General features: G+C 41.4%; 2 protein-coding genes across 2 annotated transcripts; both read left to right on the forward strand.

Annotated features, from left to right (window-relative positions):
• The first annotated feature begins 764 nt into the window (after nt 1-764).
• On the forward strand, nt 765-6,196 carry LOC136758693 (alpha-(1,3)-fucosyltransferase 7-like). The gene is made up of 3 exons (XM_066713273.1): nt 765-777; nt 995-1,037; nt 3,858-6,196. The coding sequence occupies exon 3, from the start codon at nt 3,930-3,932 to the stop codon at nt 4,980-4,982; it is 1,053 nt and encodes a 350-aa protein (XP_066569370.1). The 5' UTR covers nt 765-777; nt 995-1,037; nt 3,858-3,929; the 3' UTR covers nt 4,983-6,196.
• A 5,992-nt stretch (nt 6,197-12,188) lies between these two features.
• LOC136758692 (alpha-(1,3)-fucosyltransferase 7-like) lies at nt 12,189-21,315 on the forward strand. The gene is made up of 3 exons (XM_066713272.1): nt 12,189-12,466; nt 12,685-12,727; nt 15,558-21,315. The coding sequence occupies exon 3, from the start codon at nt 15,630-15,632 to the stop codon at nt 16,680-16,682; it is 1,053 nt and encodes a 350-aa protein (XP_066569369.1). The 5' UTR covers nt 12,189-12,466; nt 12,685-12,727; nt 15,558-15,629; the 3' UTR covers nt 16,683-21,315.
• Nucleotides 21,316-23,271: the final 1,956 nt, after the last annotated feature.

The following is a 23,271-nucleotide window of genomic DNA, read 5'->3' on the forward strand; positions in this document are numbered from 1 at the left end:
ACCTTGGAGTATGATTACTTGGCTTCTTCTGGAGAAAAGAACCTGGTGTGGGGAACCATCCATTGGAGGTCCTTGTCCTTGGTAAACTCAGGGTGGTGTAGTACAGCTGTAACCTCCCAAGTAACTTACCTGTTACATATACATATACACACACATTCATATACACTATAAAATAATGAACAGTAATTTGCAATTAGCTTGTCTGAAAATTAAATTTAATCCTGACCAAAATCCAAAATTATAATAATAATTTAACTTAGATTTCTGATATTTAAAAAATCATTTTATGAATGATGAAAACAGCTGTTTTACTGGACATATTAAATTTTAACAACAATTGTGAAATAATAAAGAAAAGGGAAAAACTCTACAACTGTCACCGATGTGTGCAGAGAGAGAGAGATAGAAATATGATCTAAAGAATCTGAATACAAAATGTCATGTCATGTCAGGGAATGCAGTTTCTTGCAACCTTGTTAGAATCTTGTTTTTCTTGTTATTATAATTATAATTTGTGTGTGCCTGGGATGTGAGTGTGTGAAAGTGTGTGGGGTGTTTGTGTGTGTGAACACTGTGCAGTGAGATCAGTGGTTGATCTAAGACAGTCAGGTGTCTGAGTCACGGCAGGACCAACCAGCCACAGGTGGTATGAGCAGAGTGGGCAGGGTCTGGGAGCAGCTCTGCTCTGCTCTGCCTCTCCTTCTCTCACCTTCTGCTCACCGCACATATATTTGTATATATTAATCAGACGAATTTCATATAAAAGCACAGATTCAGGTAAACCAGATATAATTCATTATAATTGGCAGCTGGGCGTAATGATGAGTGATGAGGGAGCAGCCTTGTCATGCTATGGAATGGAAAATAAAGAGTTGCTGCATGTTAAAATACACCATAATTACTTAAGCCACTAAACAATGAACAGCCCAGTACAGCAGAGTGCTGTGATCTATTGAGCGTGTTCACACCTGAAGAGTCAACTTTGTCTCACCAGCTCGGCAGCATCACCCGAGACTCCAGGACCAGCCAGCAAGCAGGTATGAGCAGAGTGGGCAGGGGCTGGGCTCCCCTTCTTTCACCCTCTCCTAATCTCCTTCACCCTCTCCATTCTGATTTCTCCACTACTCGCTGTATTCTCTCAGGCTGTGCACACTCTCTCTCTCTCTCTCTCTCTCTCTCTCTCTCTCTCTCTCTCTCTCAGCACTGATTGGTGACAGTTGGAGAGTTTTTCCTTTTTCCTTATTTCTTCATAATTGTTAAAATTTCGTTGGTCCAGTAAAACAGTTGTTTTCATCATTTGTAAAATGTTTTTTGTATATCGGAAATCTTAGTAAACTTTTTTTGTTCAGGATTAAATTAAATTTTCTGATTAGCTAATTTCATTACTATTCAGATTTTTAATAGTGTATATATTTGTGTGTGTAGATACATGTATATCTTTATATATTGTATATTTACACCCCACCAACCCAGCACACGGAGGAGTGGTGTGTGCGGCTCCCCACCTTCATTCCCAGACTGACATTTTTTTTAAACAACATTTCTTTCAAATCTTGAAAGTTCACACTGAGTAATGCTAACGGTGAGATAATTGACATTGAGTGGCAGCAGAAACTGAAGAGAACATACTGAAATATGTTGATTGCCTAAGTATTCAGACTCCTCAACTCTGTATGTGGAGGAGGCACCTGCAACAATAACAGGAACTAGACTGGGCCACTTGAAGTCATTCACTGTCTTATTCTTAAGCCACTCCAGTGTAGCTTTTGCCTTGTGCTTTGGATTATTGTCCTGCTGATACAGTTAGGTCCGTAAATATTTGGACAGTGACACAATTGTCATAATTTTGGCTCTGTACGCCACCACAATGGATTGGAAAGGAAGCAATCAAGATGTACTTTAAGTGTAGACTTTCATCTTTAATATGAGGGTAGTTACATCCAAAATGTGTGACCGGTGTAGGAATTACACCCATTTTTATATGTGGTCCCCCCAATTTTATGGGCTCAAAAGTATTTGGACAAACTAACATAATCATGAATTAAATTGTGAGTTTTAATACTTGGTTGCAAATCCTTTACAGTCAATGACTGCCTGAAGTCTGGAACCCATAGACATCACCAGATGCTGGGTTTCTTCCCTGGTGATGCTCTGCCAGGCCTGCACTGCAGCTGTCTTTAGTTCCTGCATGTTCTTGGGAGGTCTTGCCTTCAGTTTTGCCTTCAGCAAGTGACATGCTGCTCAATTGGATTCAGGTCAGGTGATTGACTTGGCCACTGCAGAACATTCCACTTCTTCGGCATCTGCACTGTGTAGCGCCGTCCAAAGAGTTTTTGAAGCATTTGGCTGAATCTGAGCAGATAATATAGGCCTAAACACTTCATAATTCATCCTACTGCCCTTGTCAGCAGTCACATCATCAATAAATACAAGGGAACCAGTTCCCTCGGCAGCCATACATGCCCATGCCATAACATGCTGCACAGATGAGGTGGTATGCTTCAGATCATGAGCAGTTCCTTCCCTTCTCCATACTCTTCTCTTCCCATCATTCTGATGCAAGTTGATCTTTGTCTCATCTGTCCATAGGATGTTGTTCCAGAACTGTACAGGGTTCTTTAGATATTGTTTGACAAAAACTAATCTGGTCTTCCTGTTTCCTGTTTACACCTTGTGGTAAACCCTCTGTATTTACTCTGGTGAAGTCTTCTCTTGATTGTTGACTTTGACACAGATACGTCTACCTCCTGGAGGGTGTTCTTGATCTGGCCAACTGTTGTGAAGAGGTTTTTCTTCACCAGGGAAATAATTATTCTGTCATCTACCACTGTTGTTTTCCATGGTCTTCCAGGCCTTTTGGTGTTCCTGAGCTCACCAGTGCATTCTTTCTTTTTAAGAATGTACCAAATAGTTGATTTGGCCACACCTAATGTTTTTGCTATCTCTCTGATTGTTTGTTTTGATTTCTATGGCAAAACGTCAGGCAAAATGCCCCAAGAACAAGCAGGAACTAAAGACCGCTGCAGTACAGGCCTGGCAGAGCATCACCAGGAAAGAAACCCAGCATCTGGTGATGTCTATGGGTTCCAGACTTCAGGCAGTCATTGAATGCAAAGGATTTGCAACCAAGTATTGAAACTACACTTAAAGTACATCTTGATTGCTTCCTTTCAAATCCATTGTGGTGGCATATAGAGCCAAAATGATGACAATGGTGTCTCTGTCCAAATATTTATGGACCTAACTGTAGGTTAATTTTAACCCCAGTTTTAAGCCTTTAGCAGACTGAAACAGGTTTTCCTCTAGTTTTTACCTGGTGCTTTATCCTATGCTATGCTGTGTTAGTCCTGAGGCAAACTTAATGCTTGGTATTTAGACAGAAATGTTCCAGGTCATTCTTGTCTGACAACTCCTTCTGCCATATTTTTGCAGGATCACTCAGGTGCTTTGAGATGGCATATTTATAGTAATGTTCTGTGGTGTTCTGGATATTGTTCTGGATATCTCAGCCATTGAGCTCTGTAGCTCTTTGAGATTTCTAATTTGAACGTGTTGAGTAGGTTGTGTCTGTAGTACAATAATTCCTACTTCACAGTGTCATGACTGCAAGCTTTAAAGCAACAAAATGTGAAAACTGTTAGGGGGTCTGAATACTGTGGCAAGCAAGGTATTTAAAGAGATATTTAACAGACCTTTTACTACTAATAGCAGTTATTGTTTTTATTCTTCTTTTTCATCTTCTTCATCCTATGACTATTTCATTTTTAGGGCTGGCTCATCTGTTCTTGTTTTGTATTAATCCCCTCACTCCCTCTCTCTCTCACAACCTCATCCATTGCCTATGCTCTTGCACACAGAGGCAGAAGGACCGCAGAAAATACATTTCAGCACTGCGAAGCAACCGTTCTCCTCCTCTCCAACTCTCCATCATGGAACAGATGTTCAAGGTGCTGCTGCCAGCACCACGCCTGCAGCTCCTGCTCCTCCCTCTGCTCCTTGTGCTCCTGCTGATCTGGTACAACCCGCAGCTGCTGCCCCTGGGCAGAGGAGCCCCCCGCCCCCACAACGTCACCGTTCTGGTCTGGCACTGGCCATTTGCCTATGCCTACCCCCTGCATGGTGACGTGTGCAACACTAACAATGGCCTCCCCAGCTGCCATCTCACTGACAACCGCTCCCTCTATGAGCAGGCGGACGCAGTGATCTTCCACCACCGAGAGATCACCAGCCGGGCCGTGGTTCTGCCCATTAACCGGCCCCGGCCTCCTGGACAGAAGTGGGTCTGGATGTGTGTAGAATCACCGTCCCGCATCGGAAACCTGACCTGGCTCAACGGCCTCTTCAACTGGACCCTGACCTACCAGCGCAACGCAGATATCTACGTTCCCTACGGGAAGCGGATACCCAGGAGGGGGAATAGCAGCAGCAGCTACACAATCCCCCAGAAGCGCTCAGACAAGCTGGCCTGCTGGGTGGTGAGCAACTACAAGGAGAGACACAGGAGGACCACGATTGCCAAGGAGCTGAGTGAGCTGATTCCCCTGGACATGTATGGACACTCTGTGAACAAGCCACTGGACCAACGCAAGCTGTGGAGCACCATCTCACAGTACCGCTTCTACCTGGCGTTTGAGAACTCAGAGCACCACGACTACATCACTGAGAAGCTGTGGCGCAACTCTTACATGTCCGGCACGGTGCCCGTGGTGCTGGGTGCCCCCCGCTCCGACTACGAGGCCGTGGCCCCCCCCAACTCCTTTATTCATGTGGACGACTTCCCCTCTGCTCGGGAGCTCGCTGAATTCCTGCGCGCAGTGGCCTCCAATGAGACACGCTACCAGCAGTATTTCCAGTGGCACCGTGACTGGGAGGTGCAGGAGTACAGGGGCTGGCTAGGCAGGATCTGTGAGGCCTGCGTCCAGTACCACAATGCGCCCTCCAGGAAGGTGTACCAGGATCTGCAGGGCTGGTTTGGCAGCTAACAGAGCAACTGATGACACCCCACTGCAGTGAAATACAATGAATGTGTTTGGGGTTGCAGCTGTCTGTGCTGATGCTGACCCTCGAGGGGCTTAACATGTTACAAACAGTGTCTGATTGGTAATTTCTAATAACTATAGCAGTGATTTCATTGGCATTCTAAACTAAGCCTACCAATATCATCAATATTATTACCATTATTACTCATGAATAATAAATATTATCTTCTAAATTGCCAGCTACATTGGAAGGTCATTTGCGGATAGCAAAATAGGTTTGAAACACTTCTACTCTAATAAGAAGCAAGTAAGGAAATTAAGATGCTGATAAACTAGAAAAAAGTAACTGAGAAGCAGAGGTGGAAAGAGTACTGAAAAATCCTCCTCAGGTAGAAGTACTGTTACTTTGATGAAATTTTACTCAAGTAGAAGTAAAAGCACTGGTATAAAAAACTACTCAAGTAAAAGTAAAAAGTAGCTCATTTTAAAAGTACAGATTGCAGAGATGTGTAAAAATAAAGTAATGGTTCTATTGATTTAAAAGTTTGTGTTTTTATTATTATTTCTAAAAGGCTGTAGCTGATATTTAAATAAATTAATACAAATAAAATCACAATACCTACTTACCTAGAACACAAACAAATGTGGATATAACTTTATTGTGGGGAACATCACTGGTCAGGACAGGAGGCCATATTTGGCACAGACTAAAATGAATGACAAACGGAACGCGCATTGACTACAATGGGGAAAAACTTCGACTTAGTACTTGGTGGCAAAACCCTTGTTGGCAATCACAGAGGTCAGACGTTTCTTGTAGTTGGCCACCAGGTTTGCACACATCTCAGGAGGGATTATGTCCCACTCCTCTTTGCAGATCCTCTCCAAGTCATTAAGGTTTCGAGGCTGACGTTTGGCAACTCGAACCTTCAGCTCCCTCCACAGATTTTCTATGGGATTAAGGTCTGGAGACTGGCTAGGCCACTCCAGGACCTTAATGTGCTTCTTCTTGAGCCACTCCTTTGTTGCCTTGGCTGTGTGTTTTGGGTCATTGTCATGTTGGAATACCATCCACGACCCATTTTCAATGCCCTGGCTGAGGGGGAAGGTGGTTCTCACCCAAGATTTGACGGTACATGGCCCCGTCCATCGTCCCTTTGATGCGGTGCAGTTGTCCTGTCCCCTTAGCAGAAAAACACCCCCAAAGCATAATGTTTCCACCTCCATGTTTGAAGGTGGGGATGGTGTTCTTGGGGTCATTCCTCCTCCTCCAAACACGGCGAGTTGAGTTGATGCCAAAGAGCTTGATTTTGGTCTCATCTGACCACAACACTTTCACCCAGTTCTCCTCTGAATCATTCAGATGTTCATTGGCAAACTTCAGATGGGCCTGTACATGTGCTTTCTTGAGCAGGAGGACCTTGCGGGCGCTGCAGGATTTCAGTCCTTCACGGCGTAGTGTGTTACCAATTGTTTTCTTGGTGACTATGGTCCCAGCTGCCTTGAGATCATTAACAAGATCCTCCCGTGTAGTTCTGGGCTGATTCCTCACCGTTCTCATGATCATTGAAACTCCACGAGGTGAGATTTTGCATGGAGCCCCAGACCGAGGGAGACTGACAGTTATTTTGGGTTTCTTCCATTTGCGAATAATCGCACCAACTGTTGTCACCTTCTCACCAAGCTGCTTGGCGATGGTCTTGTAACCCATTCCAGCCTTGTGTAGGTCTACAATCTTGTCCCTGACATCCTTGGACAGCTCTTTGGTCTTGGCCATGGTGGAGAGTTTGGAATCTGATTGATTGATTGCTTCTGTGGACAGGTGTCTTTTATACAGGTAACAAGCTGAGATTAGGAGCAGTCCCTTTAAGAGAGTGCTCCTAATCTCAGCTCGTTACCTGTATAAAAAACACCTGGGAGCCAGAAATCTTGCTGATTGATAGGGGATCAAATACTTATTTCACTCATTAATGTGCAAATCAATGTATAACTTTTTTGAAATGCGTTTTTCTGGATTTTTTTGTTGTTATTCTGTCTCTCACTGTTAAAATACACCTACCATTAAAATTATAGACTGATCATTTCTTTGTCAGTGGGTAAACGTACAAAATCAGCAGGGGATCAAATACTTTTTTCCCTCACTGTATATATATATATATATTCTGTCATCTACATTTATGTACACTGCAAGTTCAACCTTATCTGAAAAAATAAACTGTAAATGGGAAACTATATGTAAAATAATGTGATGTATTAAAACAATTGTAAATACCCCTTAATAAAGTCTGCATAGAAATATTAACAATAAAGAATTTTCGTAAGCAATTAACAGCAATAAAGACAGCATTATGATAATTAACTGATTAACTATTTTTATTTGCTTTTATATTAAATTATATTGTTAACCCATTTCTTCACAGTAATTGACATTCAATAAGTAGTTTCTATTTTATTCAATTTTAATATTAAAGCAATAGGTTTTATTACATCAACTATGAAGTATTGTGCATTTTTTTGCAGTAGATACGGTTTGTTTAGTTTTGAAAGTATATTAACCAATCAAATGAGAGAGGGCATGGTTCTTTGTTGTCAATGCAGGAAGTGGTATCATGGAGCTTGCCTTTCAACAAACCATACAACTTCCAAAGTATTTCATCTGTGAGACCTGCTTGTAAATCAATAGGTGTGTGTGTGAAAACAATCCTATTATGTTTTTAGTGTGTTTTCAGTAGTCCAGGCCTGTCATTCCACTTTTATTTTTTATATTAGGATATTTTAAAGGAAGTGTCTTCAGGATTTTAGGATTCCTGTGTGGGACTTGGAGATATATGTTTTCCCCATTGTAGTCTATGGGCATTCCACTCCCCAATTATAGTTAATGGGCATTATGTTTTGTCATTTGTTTTAGTCTGTCCCTTTATTTCACAGAAAATCTATTTCCAAAAAGCAAATTGTTCTTAAGTACGGGTTTGTAACTTGCGATATTGTCTGATACTTCGTCAACCTCGTCTGAATGTCACTGTTTCAGCGATCAGTACTATTTTGAAAATGAGCGCGATGCTGATTGGCTAAAATGGATATATTGCCCTTTGATATAAATCGGGAATGTGAAATGTCGCGTTTCGGGTGGAGGAAAAAAGGTTTTTAACATTGGGATTACAAATCATCACTCGTTTTAAATTAAACTGTATACTACGTGAAAAGAGTACCCTCTAGGAGTATATCCATATCAAGAACCTGAATTATGTGTGGCATTGGCTTAATTATCACGTTTTGGCACAAACCTGTCACGAGTGGTGCATAACGGCATTAATCACTTTGGGTTGTTTTCACTAATTGATTTATATTATTTTTTGTGTTCTCTTTATTGCTGTTGCACTTTATTCACTTATCACGTTCTATTTTCTTTACTGGTTGTTGTGGTTGGTTTAATTGTGTGCTTATTTAATTATATTATTTTTGGTGTTGGGTTATTGATAAAATGCTGAGTACGGCTCACCGCTGGACATTCCCACGTGGATTTCCCGGGGTCAACAAACTAATTGCTTTCACTTGCCCCCCTAGCCCAGGGAACAGGCTATTAACAGCCTGGAAATCGCCTTTAAGCGGGAAGAGAAACAGACCTACAGCGCTTCACTTGTTCCACTTTTTGTTGTTCCAGCCTTATTCCACAATTGATTAAACTAATTATTTTCCTAAAAATTCTACAAACAATACCCCATAATGACAACATGAAAGAAGTTTGACATCTTTGCAAATGTATTAAAAATAAAAAAGTACATAAAACAGCCACCGCAAACCCCGAATGACCAGGGCAGGGGAGGAAGGGCAGAGGAAGACGGCAGAGAATTAGCCTATGCGACCAGTTGCTTATTCAGTGGATTACAAATTTGTCGAAGAGAAATTGGACCGGCGTGGAGGAAATCGGCAGAGCGAATTGACGGCGAGAGGCTCCGAGGAGGCTGGTACTGGGAACGCGGGTTATACGTGTGATTAGACGATTAAATGAACAGAGCATGGATACGGTTGTGAAGACCACTTCATTGAAAAATGACGTGTTGCTGATCCGCTTTTCAGTGGTTAGGATCGGGGTATTGTATCGCCGACTGCCCACTGCGGCGACGGGTTTTACTGCTGTGACTGTACCTGAGAGAGAGAGAGATTAATGGATTGTATTCTTGCATGGTTGCACAGACTCTTGTGGTCTGCATGGTGTACCGGGACGTGTTCACTTTGCTTTATTTGGCACAGAGACTTATCTTGCTTATCTTTTGCTTGCAGGACTCCGACTTCCTTGTCCTTTGCAGAGATCACTGGTGAAGCCGAAGGGCTCGTGGCTACAACGGTGGCGTGCGCTTACCTGCGGGGCTCGTGGGTGGTCCCCGCTGCGGGAATACATTGAGACCGAGTTTAGGAATAGTACAGAACTTTAGTAAATGTATCGTTTTAGTCATTTTCTATTGTTTTGGTGAGGGTTTTAGGATTTTAACTTGCCCCGTTTTATTAAAGGCATTTGAGTTCGTTTTAGGGAAATTAACAGTTTCTACTATTATAATTCTGTGTATGTGGTACTGAACAGACTTCGTGCCCTGTATCAGTTATAAATAGTGTAAAAATAAAACTTGTACCTACCTTACTCATCCGTGTGGTGGTGCCTTGGGGTCCGTCGAGCCTGCTCGGGGAGAAAATATTATTGGGTGCGACGACACGTATAAGGCAGTTAACTACGCTGCATACGCCTCCCAGTCACCGCATCTCGGCTTGTGTCTCTGGGCTTCCCGCAACCAGCCTGTCTATGCTTTCCCTGACACTCTCTCTCTTCCGAGACATTCCTCCCTACTTTTATACAGGTGCAGCAAACACTTCAAGCATTGTCATCTGTTGATCATTACCCAATTAAAACAAATCTGTATAATCCCTAATATTTGACCCGTTTACAACAGCATCCTATAATAGAATCGGATTAAATGGATCAAGACATTGATCATGAACCCTGGGTTTGCAAAGTGATCAAGATTTAATTCCAAAGGAAAGCTAATCAGAGGATAGCAGTTGCAAGTCTGCAAACAAAAATAATAATGGCAATAATATGATATGTAGAAAATCACGTTTCAGGAAACAACACTATTTTAACTCTTTCTCAATGACTAATGTTATTATACAGCTCAGATTGTTGGCTATATTATATTCAGTACAGTCTACCGCATAAACTACATGTCTGGTGGCTGTAGAAAAAAAGTGTATATAATGTATTCATTTGAGGAGTTTACAGCTGGAACGCAGTATAGGTATTTAACTAAAACTTACTAAACTTACTAAATTTACCTTAGCTACTGCTGGACTGGATGACTGACTTCAAATCTTTGATTGAATCTTAATGGACTGACCAACCGTAACCATCACAACACACAATTTGATTGGTCTGTTGAGTGTTGTGGGCGGAATGCTTGGAATTTGAATATATTGCTCCTTCATTTATTGGTCTATTTGTCTGTCACCCACCATTTTCTTCCCCCGTGACAGTGTACACAATTTGTACTCTGTAACAAATGCCTTTTTAGAAGTAGCAAAGTACAATGCTTCACTCAAAACATACTTAAGTAAAAGTAAAATTACCAAATTTGAAAAATACTCAAATGTAAATGTAAAATCTACTAAGTTACAGGAACGAGAGTAGTTTCTACCCTTGCTAAGAAGTTTAAAAAGCTGGATTTCCCATCTGTTCAGGAGTATTTGCAATGAATGTGCTCAGACTAACCTCAACTACAAACCAACAAAGTTGTTACTGTTTTGGTCTCCCCCTGTCTTTTTGGCGGGGAGGGAGGGGCATGAGGAGTATATATTGCCCAGCAGGTATTGTAAATGTTCTTTAGTGATTTGTCCTACCCGCATGTTTTCAAACAGAATGAACACACTCATTTTCATAAAGATGCATTTAATAATGGTAGTGACAGTTATCAAATGATCACTGTCTGACTTTAGTAATTGCTGTGCATTTTGTTCTGCAGTAACAACTAAATCACTATCTTCCATTCCATATGACAGGGCTGCTCAGCTCATCATCACTGCACCAGTATAACTGGTGTAACCTGTACCTGTGCTTTTCTATAAGGCAGATGGCCACGTCTGGTTACGAAAAATAAATATACATAAACGTAGTAGGGTTTTGATTAATCTTTATTATGATAATGTGTGTAGTGTTTCCTATATTGTATTTTGGTTATTAATTGCACAAGCTTGTTGTATTTTGTTTTTACTTAGCATCCCTAATCTACTTCTCTCTTCTCCGTGGGACTGTCTGAGTAACTGCGTGACTGACTGACCCGCGTCTGCCCCAACACACCCCTTGTTGCCTACCAACCACTATGATCTGTTTATTATCTGTTATATTTTACTATTTTCGACTACTAAGGTTTTTTTTTTTCTTGCCATATTGTCTTAATCAAAAACATACAGCTGATAAGTATTGATTGCATATAGGAAACTGATAGACAGGGTTATTTGTGTATAACTATTTAAATGGATAATTTGTTTGTGCTATCGTTCACTATAAATAGTTGAATTGACCTCAACTACGAAACCTTGATATAACATTTTGTACAATATTAGTCCAAGTTAAACCTTGTTTTATTGATATGGCAGAGCTGTTTTATTGGAGACAATTGGCATTTCTTGTTCTAAATTAGACCTAATAAATTCTGTACATAACAACCTTGGAGTATGATTACTTGGCTTCTTCTGGAGAAAAGAACCTGGTGTGGGGAACCATCCATTGGAGGTCCTTGTCCTTGGTAAACTCAGGGTGGTGTAGTACAGCTGTAACCTCCCAAGTAACTTACCTGTTACATATACATATACACACACATTCATATACACTATAAAATAATGAACAGTAATTTGCAATTAGCTTGTCTGAAAATTAAATTTAATCCTGACCAAAATCCAAAATTATAATAATAATTTAACTTAGATTTCTGATATTTAAAAAATCATTTTATGAATGATGAAAACAGCTGTTTTACTGGACATATTAAATTTTAACAACAATTGTGAAATAATAAAGAAAAGGGAAAAACTCTACAACTGTCACCGATGTGTGCAGAGAGAGAGAGATAGAAATATGATCTAAAGAATCTGAATACAAAATGTCATGTCATGTCAGGGAATGCAGTTTCTTGCAACCTTGTTAGAATCTTGTTTTTCTTGTTATTATAATTATAATTTGTGTGTGCCTGGGATGTGAGTGTGTGAAAGTGTGTGGGGTGTTTGTGTGTGTGAACACTGTGCAGTGAGATCAGTGGTTGATCTAAGACAGTCAGGTGTCTGAGTCACGGCAGGACCAACCAGCCACAGGTGGTATGAGCAGAGTGGGCAGGGTCCGGGAGCAGCTCTGCTCTGCTCTGCCTCTCCTTCTCTCACCTTCTGCTCACCGCACATATATTTGTATATATTAATCAGACGAATTTCATATAAAAGCACAGATTCAGGTAAACCAGATATAATTCATTATAATTGGCAGCTGGCCATAATGATGAGGTGATGAGGGAGCAGCCTTGTCATGCTATGGAATGGAAAATAAAGAGTTGCTGCATGTTAAAATACACCATAATTACTTAAGCCACTAAACAATGAACAGCCCAGTACAGCAGAGTGCTGTGATCTATTGAGCGTGTTCACACCTGAAGAGTCAACTTTGTCTCACCAGCTCGGCAGCATCACCCGAGACTCCAGGACCAGCCAGCAAGCAGGTATGAGCAGAGTGGGCAGGGGCTGGGCTCCCCTTCTTTCACCCTCTCCTAATCTCCTTCACCCTCTCCATTCTGATTTCTCCACTACTCGCTGTATTCTCTCAGGCTGTGCACACTCTCTCTCTCTCTCTCTCTCTCTCTCTCTCTCTCTCTCTCTCTCTCTCTCTCTCTCAGCACTGATTGGTGACAGTTGGAGAGTTTTTCCTTTTTCCTTATTTCTTCATAATTGTTAAAATTTCGTTGGTCCAGTAAAACAGTTGTTTTCATCATTTGTAAAATGTTTTTTGTATATCGGAAATCTTAGTAAACTTTTTTTGTTCAGGATTAAATTAAATTTTCTGATTAGCTAATTTCATTACTATTCAGATTTTTAATAGTGTATATATTTGTGTGTGTAGATACATGTATATCTTTATATATTGTATATTTACACCCCACCAACCCAGCACACGGAGGAGTGGTGTGTGCGGCTCCCCACCTTCATTCCCAGACTGACATTTTTTTTAAACAACATTTCTTTCAAATCTTGAAAGTTCACACTGAGTAATGCTAACGGTGAGATAATTGACATTGAGTGGCAGCAGAAACTGAAGAGAACATACTGAAATATGTTGATTGCCTAAGTATTCAGACTCCTCAACTCTGTATGTGGAGGAGGCACCTGCAACAATAACAGGAACTAGACTGGGCCACTTGAAGTCATTCACTGTCTTATTCTTAAGCCACTCCAGTGTAGCTTTTGCCTTGTGCTTTGGATTATTGTCCTGCTGATACAGTTAGGTCCGTAAATATTTGGACAGTGACACAATTGTCATAATTTTGGCTCTGTACGCCACCACAATGGATTGGAAAGGAAGCAATCAAGATGTACTTTAAGTGTAGACTTTCATCTTTAATATGAGGGTAGTTACATCCAAAATGTGTGACCGGTGTAGGAATTACACCCATTTTTATATGTGGTCCACCCAATTTTATGGGCTCAAAAGTATTTGGACAAACTAACATAATCATGAATTAAATTGTGAGTTTTAATACTTGGTTGCAAATCCTTTACAGTCAATGACTGCCTGAAGTCTGGAACCCATAGACATCACCAGATGCTGGGTTTCTTCCCTGGTGATGCTCTGCCAGGCCTGCACTGCAGCTGTCTTTAGTTCCTGCATGTTCTTGGGAGGTCTTGCCTTCAGTTTTGCCTTCAGCAAGTGACATGCTGCTCAATTGGATTCAGGTCAGGTGATTGACTTGGCCACTGCAGAACATTCCACTTCTTCGGCATCTGCACTGTGTAGCGCCGTCCAAAGAGTTTTTGAAGCATTTGGCTGAATCTGAGCAGATAATATAGGCCTAAACACTTCATAATTCATCCTACTGCCCTTGTCAGCAGTCACATCATCAATAAATACAAGGGAACCAGTTCCCTCGGCAGCCATACATGCCCATGCCATAACATGCTGCACAGATGAGGTGGTATGCTTCAGATCATGAGCAGTTCCTTCCCTTCTCCATACTCTTCTCTTCCCATCATTCTGATGCAAGTTGATCTTTGTCTCATCTGTCCATAGGATGTTGTTCCAGAACTGTACAGGGTTCTTTAGATATTGTTTGACAAAAACTAATCTGGTCTTCCTGTTTCCTGTTTACACCTTGTGGTAAACCCTCTGTATTTACTCTGGTGAAGTCTTCTCTTGATTGTTGACTTTGACACAGATACGTCTACCTCCTGGAGGGTGTTCTTGATCTGGCCAACTGTTGTGAAGAGGTTTTTCTTCACCAGGGAAATAATTATTCTGTCATCTACCACTGTTGTTTTCCATGGTCTTCCAGGCCTTTTGGTGTTCCTGAGCTCACCAGTGCATTCTTTCTTTTTAAGAATGTACCAAATAGTTGATTTGGCCACACCTAATGTTTTTGCTATCTCTCTGATTGTTTGTTTTGATTTCTATGGCAAAACGTCAGGCAAAATGCCCCAAGAACAAGCAGGAACTAAAGACCGCTGCAGTACAGGCCTGGCAGAGCATCACCAGGAAAGAAACCCAGCATCTGGTGATGTCTATGGGTTCCAGACTTCAGGCAGTCATTGAATGCAAAGGATTTGCAACCAAGTATTGAAACTACACTTAAAGTACATCTTGATTGCTTCCTTTCAAATCCATTGTGGTGGCATATAGAGCCAAAATGATGACAATGGTGTCTCTGTCCAAATATTTATGGACCTAACTGTAGGTTAATTTTAACCCCAGTTTTAAGCCTTTAGCAGACTGAAACAGGTTTTCCTCTAGTTTTTACCTGGTGCTTTATCCTATGCTATGCTGTGTTAGTCCTGAGGCAAACTTAATGCTTGGTATTTAGACAGAAATGTTCCAGGTCATTCTTGTCTGACAACTCCTTCTGCCATATTTTTGCAGGATCACTCAGGTGCTTTGAGATGGCATATTTATAGTAATGTTCTGTGGTGTTCTGGATATTGTTCTGGATATCTCAGCCATTGAGCTCTGTAGCTCTTTGAGATTTCTAATTTGAACGTGTTGAGTAGGTTGTGTCTGTAGTACAATAATTCCTACTTCACAGTGTCATGACTGCAAGCTTTAAAGCAACAAAATGTGAAAACTGTTAGGGGGTCTGAATACTGTGGCAAGCAAGGTATTTAAAGAGATATTTAACAGACCTTTTACTACTAATAGCAGTTATTGTTTTTATTCTTCTTTTTCATCTTCTTCATCCTATGACTATTTCATTTTTAGGGCTGGCTCATCTGTTCTTGTTTTGTATTAATCCCCTCACTCCCTCTCTCTCTCACAACCTCATCCATTGCCTATGCTCTTGCACACAGAGGCAGAAGGACCGCAGAAAATACATTTCAGCACTGCGAAGCAACCGTTCTCCTCCTCTCCAACTCTCCATCATGGAACAGATGTTCAAGGTGCTGCTGCCAGCACCACGCCTGCAGCTCCTGCTCCTCCCTCTGCTCCTTGTGCTCCTGCTGATCTGGTACAACCCGCAGCTGCTGCCCCTGGGCAGAGGAGCCCCCCGCCCCCACAACGTCACCGTTCTGGTCTGGCACTGGCCATTTGCCTATGCCTACCCCCTGCATGGTGACGTGTGCAACACTAACAATGGCCTCCCCAGCTGCCATCTCACTGACAACCGCTCCCTCTATGAGCAGGCGGACGCAGTGATCTTCCACCACCGAGAGATCACCAGCCGGGCCGTGGTTCTGCCCATTAACCGGCCCCGGCCTCCTGGACAGAAGTGGGTCTGGATGTGTGTAGAATCACCGTCCCGCATCGGAAACCTGACCTGGCTCAACGGCCTCTTCAACTGGACCCTGACCTACCAGCGCAACGCAGATATCTACGTTCCCTACGGGAAGCGGATACCCAGGAGGGGGAATAGCAGCAGCAGCTACACAATCCCCCAGAAGCGCTCAGACAAGCTGGCCTGCTGGGTGGTGAGCAACTACAAGGAGAGACACAGGAGGACCACGATTGCCAAGGAGCTGAGTGAGCTGATTCCCCTGGACATGTATGGACACTCTGTGAACAAGCCACTGGACCAACGCAAGCTGTGGAGCACCATCTCACAGTACCGCTTCTACCTGGCGTTTGAGAACTCAGAGCACCACGACTACATCACTGAGAAGCTGTGGCGCAACTCTTACATGTCCGGCACGGTGCCCGTGGTGCTGGGTGCCCCCCGCTCCGACTACGAGGCCGTGGCCCCCCCCAACTCCTTTATTCATGTGGACGACTTCCCCTCTGCGCGGGAGCTCGCTGAATTCCTGCGCGCAGTGGCCTCCAATGAGACACGCTACCAGCAGTATTTCCAGTGGCACCGTGACTGGGAGGTGCAGGAGTACAGGGGTTGGCTAGGCAGGATCTGTGAGGCCTGCGTCCAGTACCACAATGCGCCCTCCAGGAAGGTGTACCAGGATCTGCAGGGCTGGTTTGGCAGCTAACAGAGCAACTCATGACACCCCACTGCAGTGCAATACAATGAATGTGTTTGGGGTTGCAGCTGTCTGTGCTGATGCTGACCCTCGAGGGGCTTAACATGTTACAAACAGTGTCTGATTGGTAATTTCTAATAACTATAGCAGTGATTTCATTGGCATTCTAAACTAAGCCTACCAATATCATCAATATTATTACCATTATTACTCATGAATAATAAATATTATCTTCTAAATTGCCAGCTACATTGGAAGGTCATTTGCGGATAGCAAAATAGGTTTGAAACACTTCTACTCTAATAAGAAGCAAGTAAGGAAATTAAGATGCTGATAAACTAGAAAAAAGTAACTGAGAAGCAGAGGTGGAAAGAGTACTGAAAAATCCTCCTCAGGTAGAAGTACTGTTACTTTGATGAAATTTTACTCAAGTAGAAGTAAAAGCACTGGTATAAAAAACTACTCAAGTAAAAGTAAAAAGTAGCTCATTTAAAAAGTACAGATTGCAGAGATGTGTAAAAATAAAGTAATGGTTCTATTGATTTAAAAGTTTGTGTTTTTATTATTATTTCTAAAAGGCTGTAGCTGATATTTAAATAAATTAATACAAATAAAATCACAATACCTACTTACCTAGAACACAAACAAATGTGGATATAACTTTATTGTGGGGAACATCACTGGTCAGGACAGGAGGCCATATTTGGCACAGACTAAAATGAATGACAAACGGAACGCGCATTGACTACAATGGGGAAAAACTTCGACTTAGTACTTGGTGGCAAAACCCTTGTTGGCAATCACAGAGGTCAGACGTTTCTTGTAGTTAGCCACCAGGTTTGCACACATCTCAGGAGGGATTTTGTCCCACTCCTCTTTGCAGATCCTCTCCAAGTCATTAAGGTTTCGAGGCTGACGTTTGGCAACTCGAACCTTCAGCTCCCTCCACAGATTTTCTATGGGATTAAGGTCTGGAGACTGGCTAGGCCACTCCAGGACCTTAATGTGCTTCTTCTTGAGCCACTCCTTTGTTGCCTTGGCTGTGTGTTTTGGGTCATTGTCATGTTGGAATACCATCCACGACCCATTTTCAATGCCCTGGCTGAGGGGGAAGGTGGTTCTCACCCAAGATTTGACGGTACATGGACCCGTCCATCGTCCCTTTGATGCGGTGCAGTTGTCCTGTCCCCTTAGCAGAAAAACACCCCCAAAGCATAATGTTTCCACCTCCATGTTTGACGGTGGGGATGGTGTTCTTGGGGTCATTCCTCCTCCTCCAAACACGGCGAGTTGAGTTGATGCCAAAGAGCTTGATTTTGGTCTCATCTGACCACAACACTTTCACCCAGTTCTCCTCTGAATCATTCAGATGTTCATTGGCAAACTTCAGATGGGCCTGTACATGTGCTTTCTTGAGCAGGAGGACCTTGCGGGCGCTGCAGGATTTCAGTCCTTCACGGCGTAGTGTGTTACCAATTGTTTTCTTGGTGACTATGGTCCCAGCTGCCTTGAGATCATTAACAAGATCCTCCCGTGTAGTTCTGGGCTGATTCCTCACCGTTCTCATGATCATTGAAACTCCACGAGGTGAGATTTTGCATGGAGCCCCAGACCGAGGGAGACTGACAGTTATTTTGGGTTTCTTCCATTTGCGAATAATCGCACCAACTGTTGTCACCTTCTCACCAAGCTGCTTGGCGATGGTCTTGTAACCCATTCCAGCCTTGTGTAGGTCTACAATCTTGTCCCTGACATCCTTGGACAGCTCTTTGGTCTTGGCCATGGTGGAGAGTTTGGAATCTGATTGATTGATTGCTTCTGTGGACAGGTGTCTTTTATACAGGTAACAAGCTGAGATTAGGAGCAGTCCCTTTAAGAGAGTGCTCCTAATCTCAGCTCGTTACCTGTATAAAAAACACCTGGGAGCCAGAAATCTTGCTGATTGATAGGGGATCAAATACTTATTTCACTCATTAATGTGCAAATCAATGTATAACTTTTTTGAAATGCGTTTTTCTGGATTTTTTTGTTGTTATTCTGTCTCTCACTGTTAAAATACACCTACCATTAAAATTATAGACTGATCATTTCTTTGTCAGTGGGTAAACGTACAAAATCAGCAGGGGATCAAATACTTTTTTCCCTCACTGTATATATATATATATATTCTGTCATCTACATTTATGTACACTGCAAGTTCAACCTTATCTGAAAAAATAAACTGTAAATGGGAAACTATATGTAAAATAATGTGATGTATTAAAACAATTGTAAATACCCCTTAATAAAGTCTGCATAGAAATATTAACAATAAAGAATTTTCGTAAGCAATTAACAGCAATAAAGACAGCATTATGATAATTAACTGATTAACTATTTTTATTTGCTTTTATATTAAATTATATTGTTAACCCATTTCTTCACAGTAATTGACATTCAATAAGTAGTTTCTATTTTATTCAATTTTAATATTAAAGCAATAGGTTTTATTACATCAACTATGAAGTATTGTGCATTTTTTTGCAGTAGATACGGTTTGTTTAGTTTTGAAAGTATATTAACCAATCAAATGAGAGAGGGCATGGTTCTTTGTTGTCAATGCAGGAAGTGGTATCATGGAGCTTGCCTTTCAACAAACCATACAACTTCCAAAGTATTTCATCTGTGAGACCTGCTTGTAAATCAATAGGTGTGTGTGTGAAAACAATCCTATTATGTTTTTAGTGTGTTTTCAGTAGTCCAGGCCTGTCATTCCACTTTTATTTTTTATATTAGGATATTTTAAAGGAAGTGTCTTCAGGATTTTAGGATTCCTGTGTGGGACTTGGAGATATATGTTTTCCCCATTGTAGTCTATGGGCATTCCACTCCCCAATTATAGTTAATGGGCATTATGTTTTGTCATTTGTTTTAGTCTGTCCCTTTATTTCACAGAAAATCTATTTCCAAAAAGCAAATTGTTATTAAGCTCGGGTTTGTAACTTGCGATATTGTCTGATACTTCGTCAACCTCGTCTGAATGTCACTGTTTCAGCGATCAGTACTATTTTGAAAATGAGCGCGATGCTGATTGGCTAAAATGGATATATTGCCCTTTGATATAAATCGGGAATGTGAAATGTCGCGTTTCGGGGGGAGGAAAAAAGGTTTTTAACATTGGGATTACAAATCATCACTCGTTTTAAATTAAACTGTATACTACGTGAAAAGAGTACCCTCTAGGAGTATATCCATATCAAGAACCTGAATTATGTGTGGCATTGGCTTAATTATGACGTTTTGGCACAAACCTGTCATGAGTGGTGCATAACGGCATTAATCACTTTGGGTTGTTTTCACTAATTGATTTATATTATTTTTTGTGTTCTCTTTATTGCTGTTGCACTTTATTCACTTATCACGTTCTATTTTCTTTACTGGTTGTTGTGGTTGGTTTAATTGTGTGCTTATTTAATTATATTATTTTTGGTGTTGGGTTATTGATAAAATGCTGAGTACGGCTCACCGCTGGACATTCCCACGTGGATTTCCCGGGGTCAACAAACTAATTGCTTTCACTTGCCCCCCTAGCCCAGGGAACAGGCTATTAACAGCCTGGAAATCGCCTTTAAGCGGGAAGAGAAACAGACCTACAGCGCTTCACTTGTTCCACTTTTTGTTGTTCCAGCCTTATTCCACAATTGATTAAACTAATTATTTTCCTAAAAATTCTACAAACAATACCCCATAATGACAACATGAAAGAAGTTTGACATCTTTGCAAATGTATTAAAAATAAAAAAGTACATAAAACAGCCACCGCAAACCCCGAATGACCAGGGCAGGGGAGGAAGGGCAGAGGAAGACGGCAGAGAATTAGCCTATGCGACCAGTTGCTTATTCAGTGGATTACAAATTTGTCGAAGAGAAATTGGACCGGCGTGGAGGAAATCGGCAGAGCGAATTGACGGCGAGAGGCTCCGAGGAGGCTGGTACTGGGAACGCGGGTTATACGTGTGATTAGACGATTAAATGAACAGAGCATGGATACGGTTGTGAAGACCACTTCATTGAAAAATGACGTGTTGCTGATCCGCTTTTCAGTGGTTAGGATCGGGGTATTGTATCGCCGACTGCCCACTGCGGCGACGGGTTTTACTGCTGTGACTGTACCTGAGAGAGAGAGAGATTAATGGATTGTATTCTTGCATGGTTGCACAGACTCTTGTGGTCTGCATGGTGTACCGGGACGTGTTCACTTTGCTTTATTTGGCACAGAGACTTATCTTGCTTATCTTTTGCTTGCAGGACTCCGACTTCCTTGTCCTTTGCAGAGATCACTGGTGAAGCCGAAGGGCTCGTGGCTACAACGGTGGCGTGCGCTTACCTGCGGGGCTCGTGGGTGGTCCCCGCTGCGGGAATACATTGAGACCGAGTTTAGGAATAGTACAGAACTTTAGTAAATGTATCGTTTTAGTCATTTTCTATTGTTTTGGTGAGGGTTTTAGGATTTTAACTTGCCCCGTTTTATTAAAGGCATTTGAGTTCGTTTTAGGGAAATTAACAGTTTCTACTATTATAATTCTGTGTATGTGGTACTGAACAGACTTCGTGCCCTGTATCAGTTATAAATAGTGTAAAAATAAAACTTGTACCTACCTTACTCATCCGTGTGGTGGTGCCTTGGGGTCCGTCGAGCCTGCTCGGGGAGAAAATATTATTGGGTGCGACGACACGTATAAGGCAGTTAACTACGCTGCATACGCCTCCCAGTCACCGCATCTCGGCTTGTGTCTCTGGGCTTCCCGCAACCAGCCTGTCTATGCTTTCCCTGACACTCTCTCTCTTCCGAGACATTCCTCCCTACTTTTATACAGGTGCAGCAATCACTTCAAGCATTGTCATCTGTTGATCATTACCCAATTAAAACAAATCTGTATAATCCCTAATATTTGACCCGTTTACAACAGCATCCTATAATAGAATCGGATTAAATGGATCAAGACATTGATCATGAACCCTGGGTTTGCAAAGTGATCAAGATTTAATTCCAAAGGAAAGCTAATCAGAGGATAGCAGTTGCAAGTCTGCAAACAAAAATAATAATGGCAATAATATGATATGTAGAAAATCACGTTTCAGGAAACAACACTATTGTAACTCTTTCTCAATGACTAATGTTATTATACAGCTCAGATTGTTGGCTATATTATATTCAGTACAGTCTACCGCATAAACTACATGTCTGGTGGCTGTAGAAAAAAAGTGTATATAATGTATTCATTTGAGGAGTTTACAGCTGGAACGCAGTATAGGTATTTAACTAAAACTTACTAAACTTACTAAATTTACCTTAGCTACTGCTGGACTGGATGACTGACTTCAAATCTTTGATTGAATCTTAATGGACTGACCAACCGTAACCATCACAACACACAATTTGATTGGCCTGTTGAGTGTTGTGGGCGGAATGCTTGGAATTTGAATATATTGCTCCTTCATTTATTGGTCTATTTGTCTGTCACCCACCATTTTCTTCCCCCGTGACAGTGTACACAATTTGTACTCTGTAACAAATGCCTTTTTAGAAGTAGCAAAGTACAATGCTTCACTCAAAACATACTTAAGTAAAAGTAAAATTACCAAATTTGAAAAATACTCAAATGTAAATGTAAAATCTACTAAGTTACAGGAACGAGAGTAGTTTCTACCCTTGCTAAGAAGTTTAAAAAGCTGGATTTCCCATCTGTTCAGGAGTATTTGCAATGAATGTGCTCAGACTAACCTCAACTACAAACCAACAAAGTTGTTACTGTTTTGGTCTCCCCCTGTCTTTTTGGCGGGGAGGGAGGGGCATGAGGAGTATATATTGCCCAGCAGGTATTGTAAATGTTCTTTAGTGATTTGTCCTACCCGCATGTTTTCAAACAGAATGAACACACTCATTTTCATAAAGATGCATTTAATAATGGTAGTGACAGTTATCAAATGATCACTGTCTGACTTTAGTAATTGCTGTGCATTTTGTTCTGCAGTAACAACTAAATCACTATCTTCCATTCCATATGACAGGGCTGCTCAGCTCATCATCACAGCACCAGTATAACTGGTGTAACCTGTACCTGTGCTTTTCTATAAGGCAGATGGCCACGTCTGGTTACGAAAAATAAATATACATAAACGTAGTAGGGTTTTGATTAATCTTTATTATGATAATGTGTGTAGTGTTTCCTATATTGTATTTTGGTTATTAATTGCACAAGCTTGTTGTATTTTGTTTTTACTTAGCATCCCTAATCTACTTCTCTCTTCTCCGTGGGACTGTCTGAGTAACTGCGTGACTGACTGACCCGCGTCTGCCCCAACACACCCCTTGTTGCCTACCAACCACTATGATCTGTTTATTATCTGTTATATTTTAGTATTTTCGACTACTAAGGTTTTTTTTTTTCTTGCCATATTGTCTTAATCAAAAACATACAGCTGATAAGTATTGATTGCATATAGGAAACTGATAGACAGGGTTATTTGTGTATAACTATTTAAATGGATAATTTGTTTGTGCTATCGTTCACTATAAATAGTTGAATTGACCTCAACTACGAAACCTTGATATAAC

The sequence above is a fragment of the Amia ocellicauda genome, chromosome 9 (assembly GCF_036373705.1).
Source record: "Amia ocellicauda isolate fAmiCal2 chromosome 9, fAmiCal2.hap1, whole genome shotgun sequence".
NCBI classification, from domain to species: Eukaryota; Metazoa; Chordata; class Actinopteri; order Amiiformes; family Amiidae; genus Amia; species Amia ocellicauda.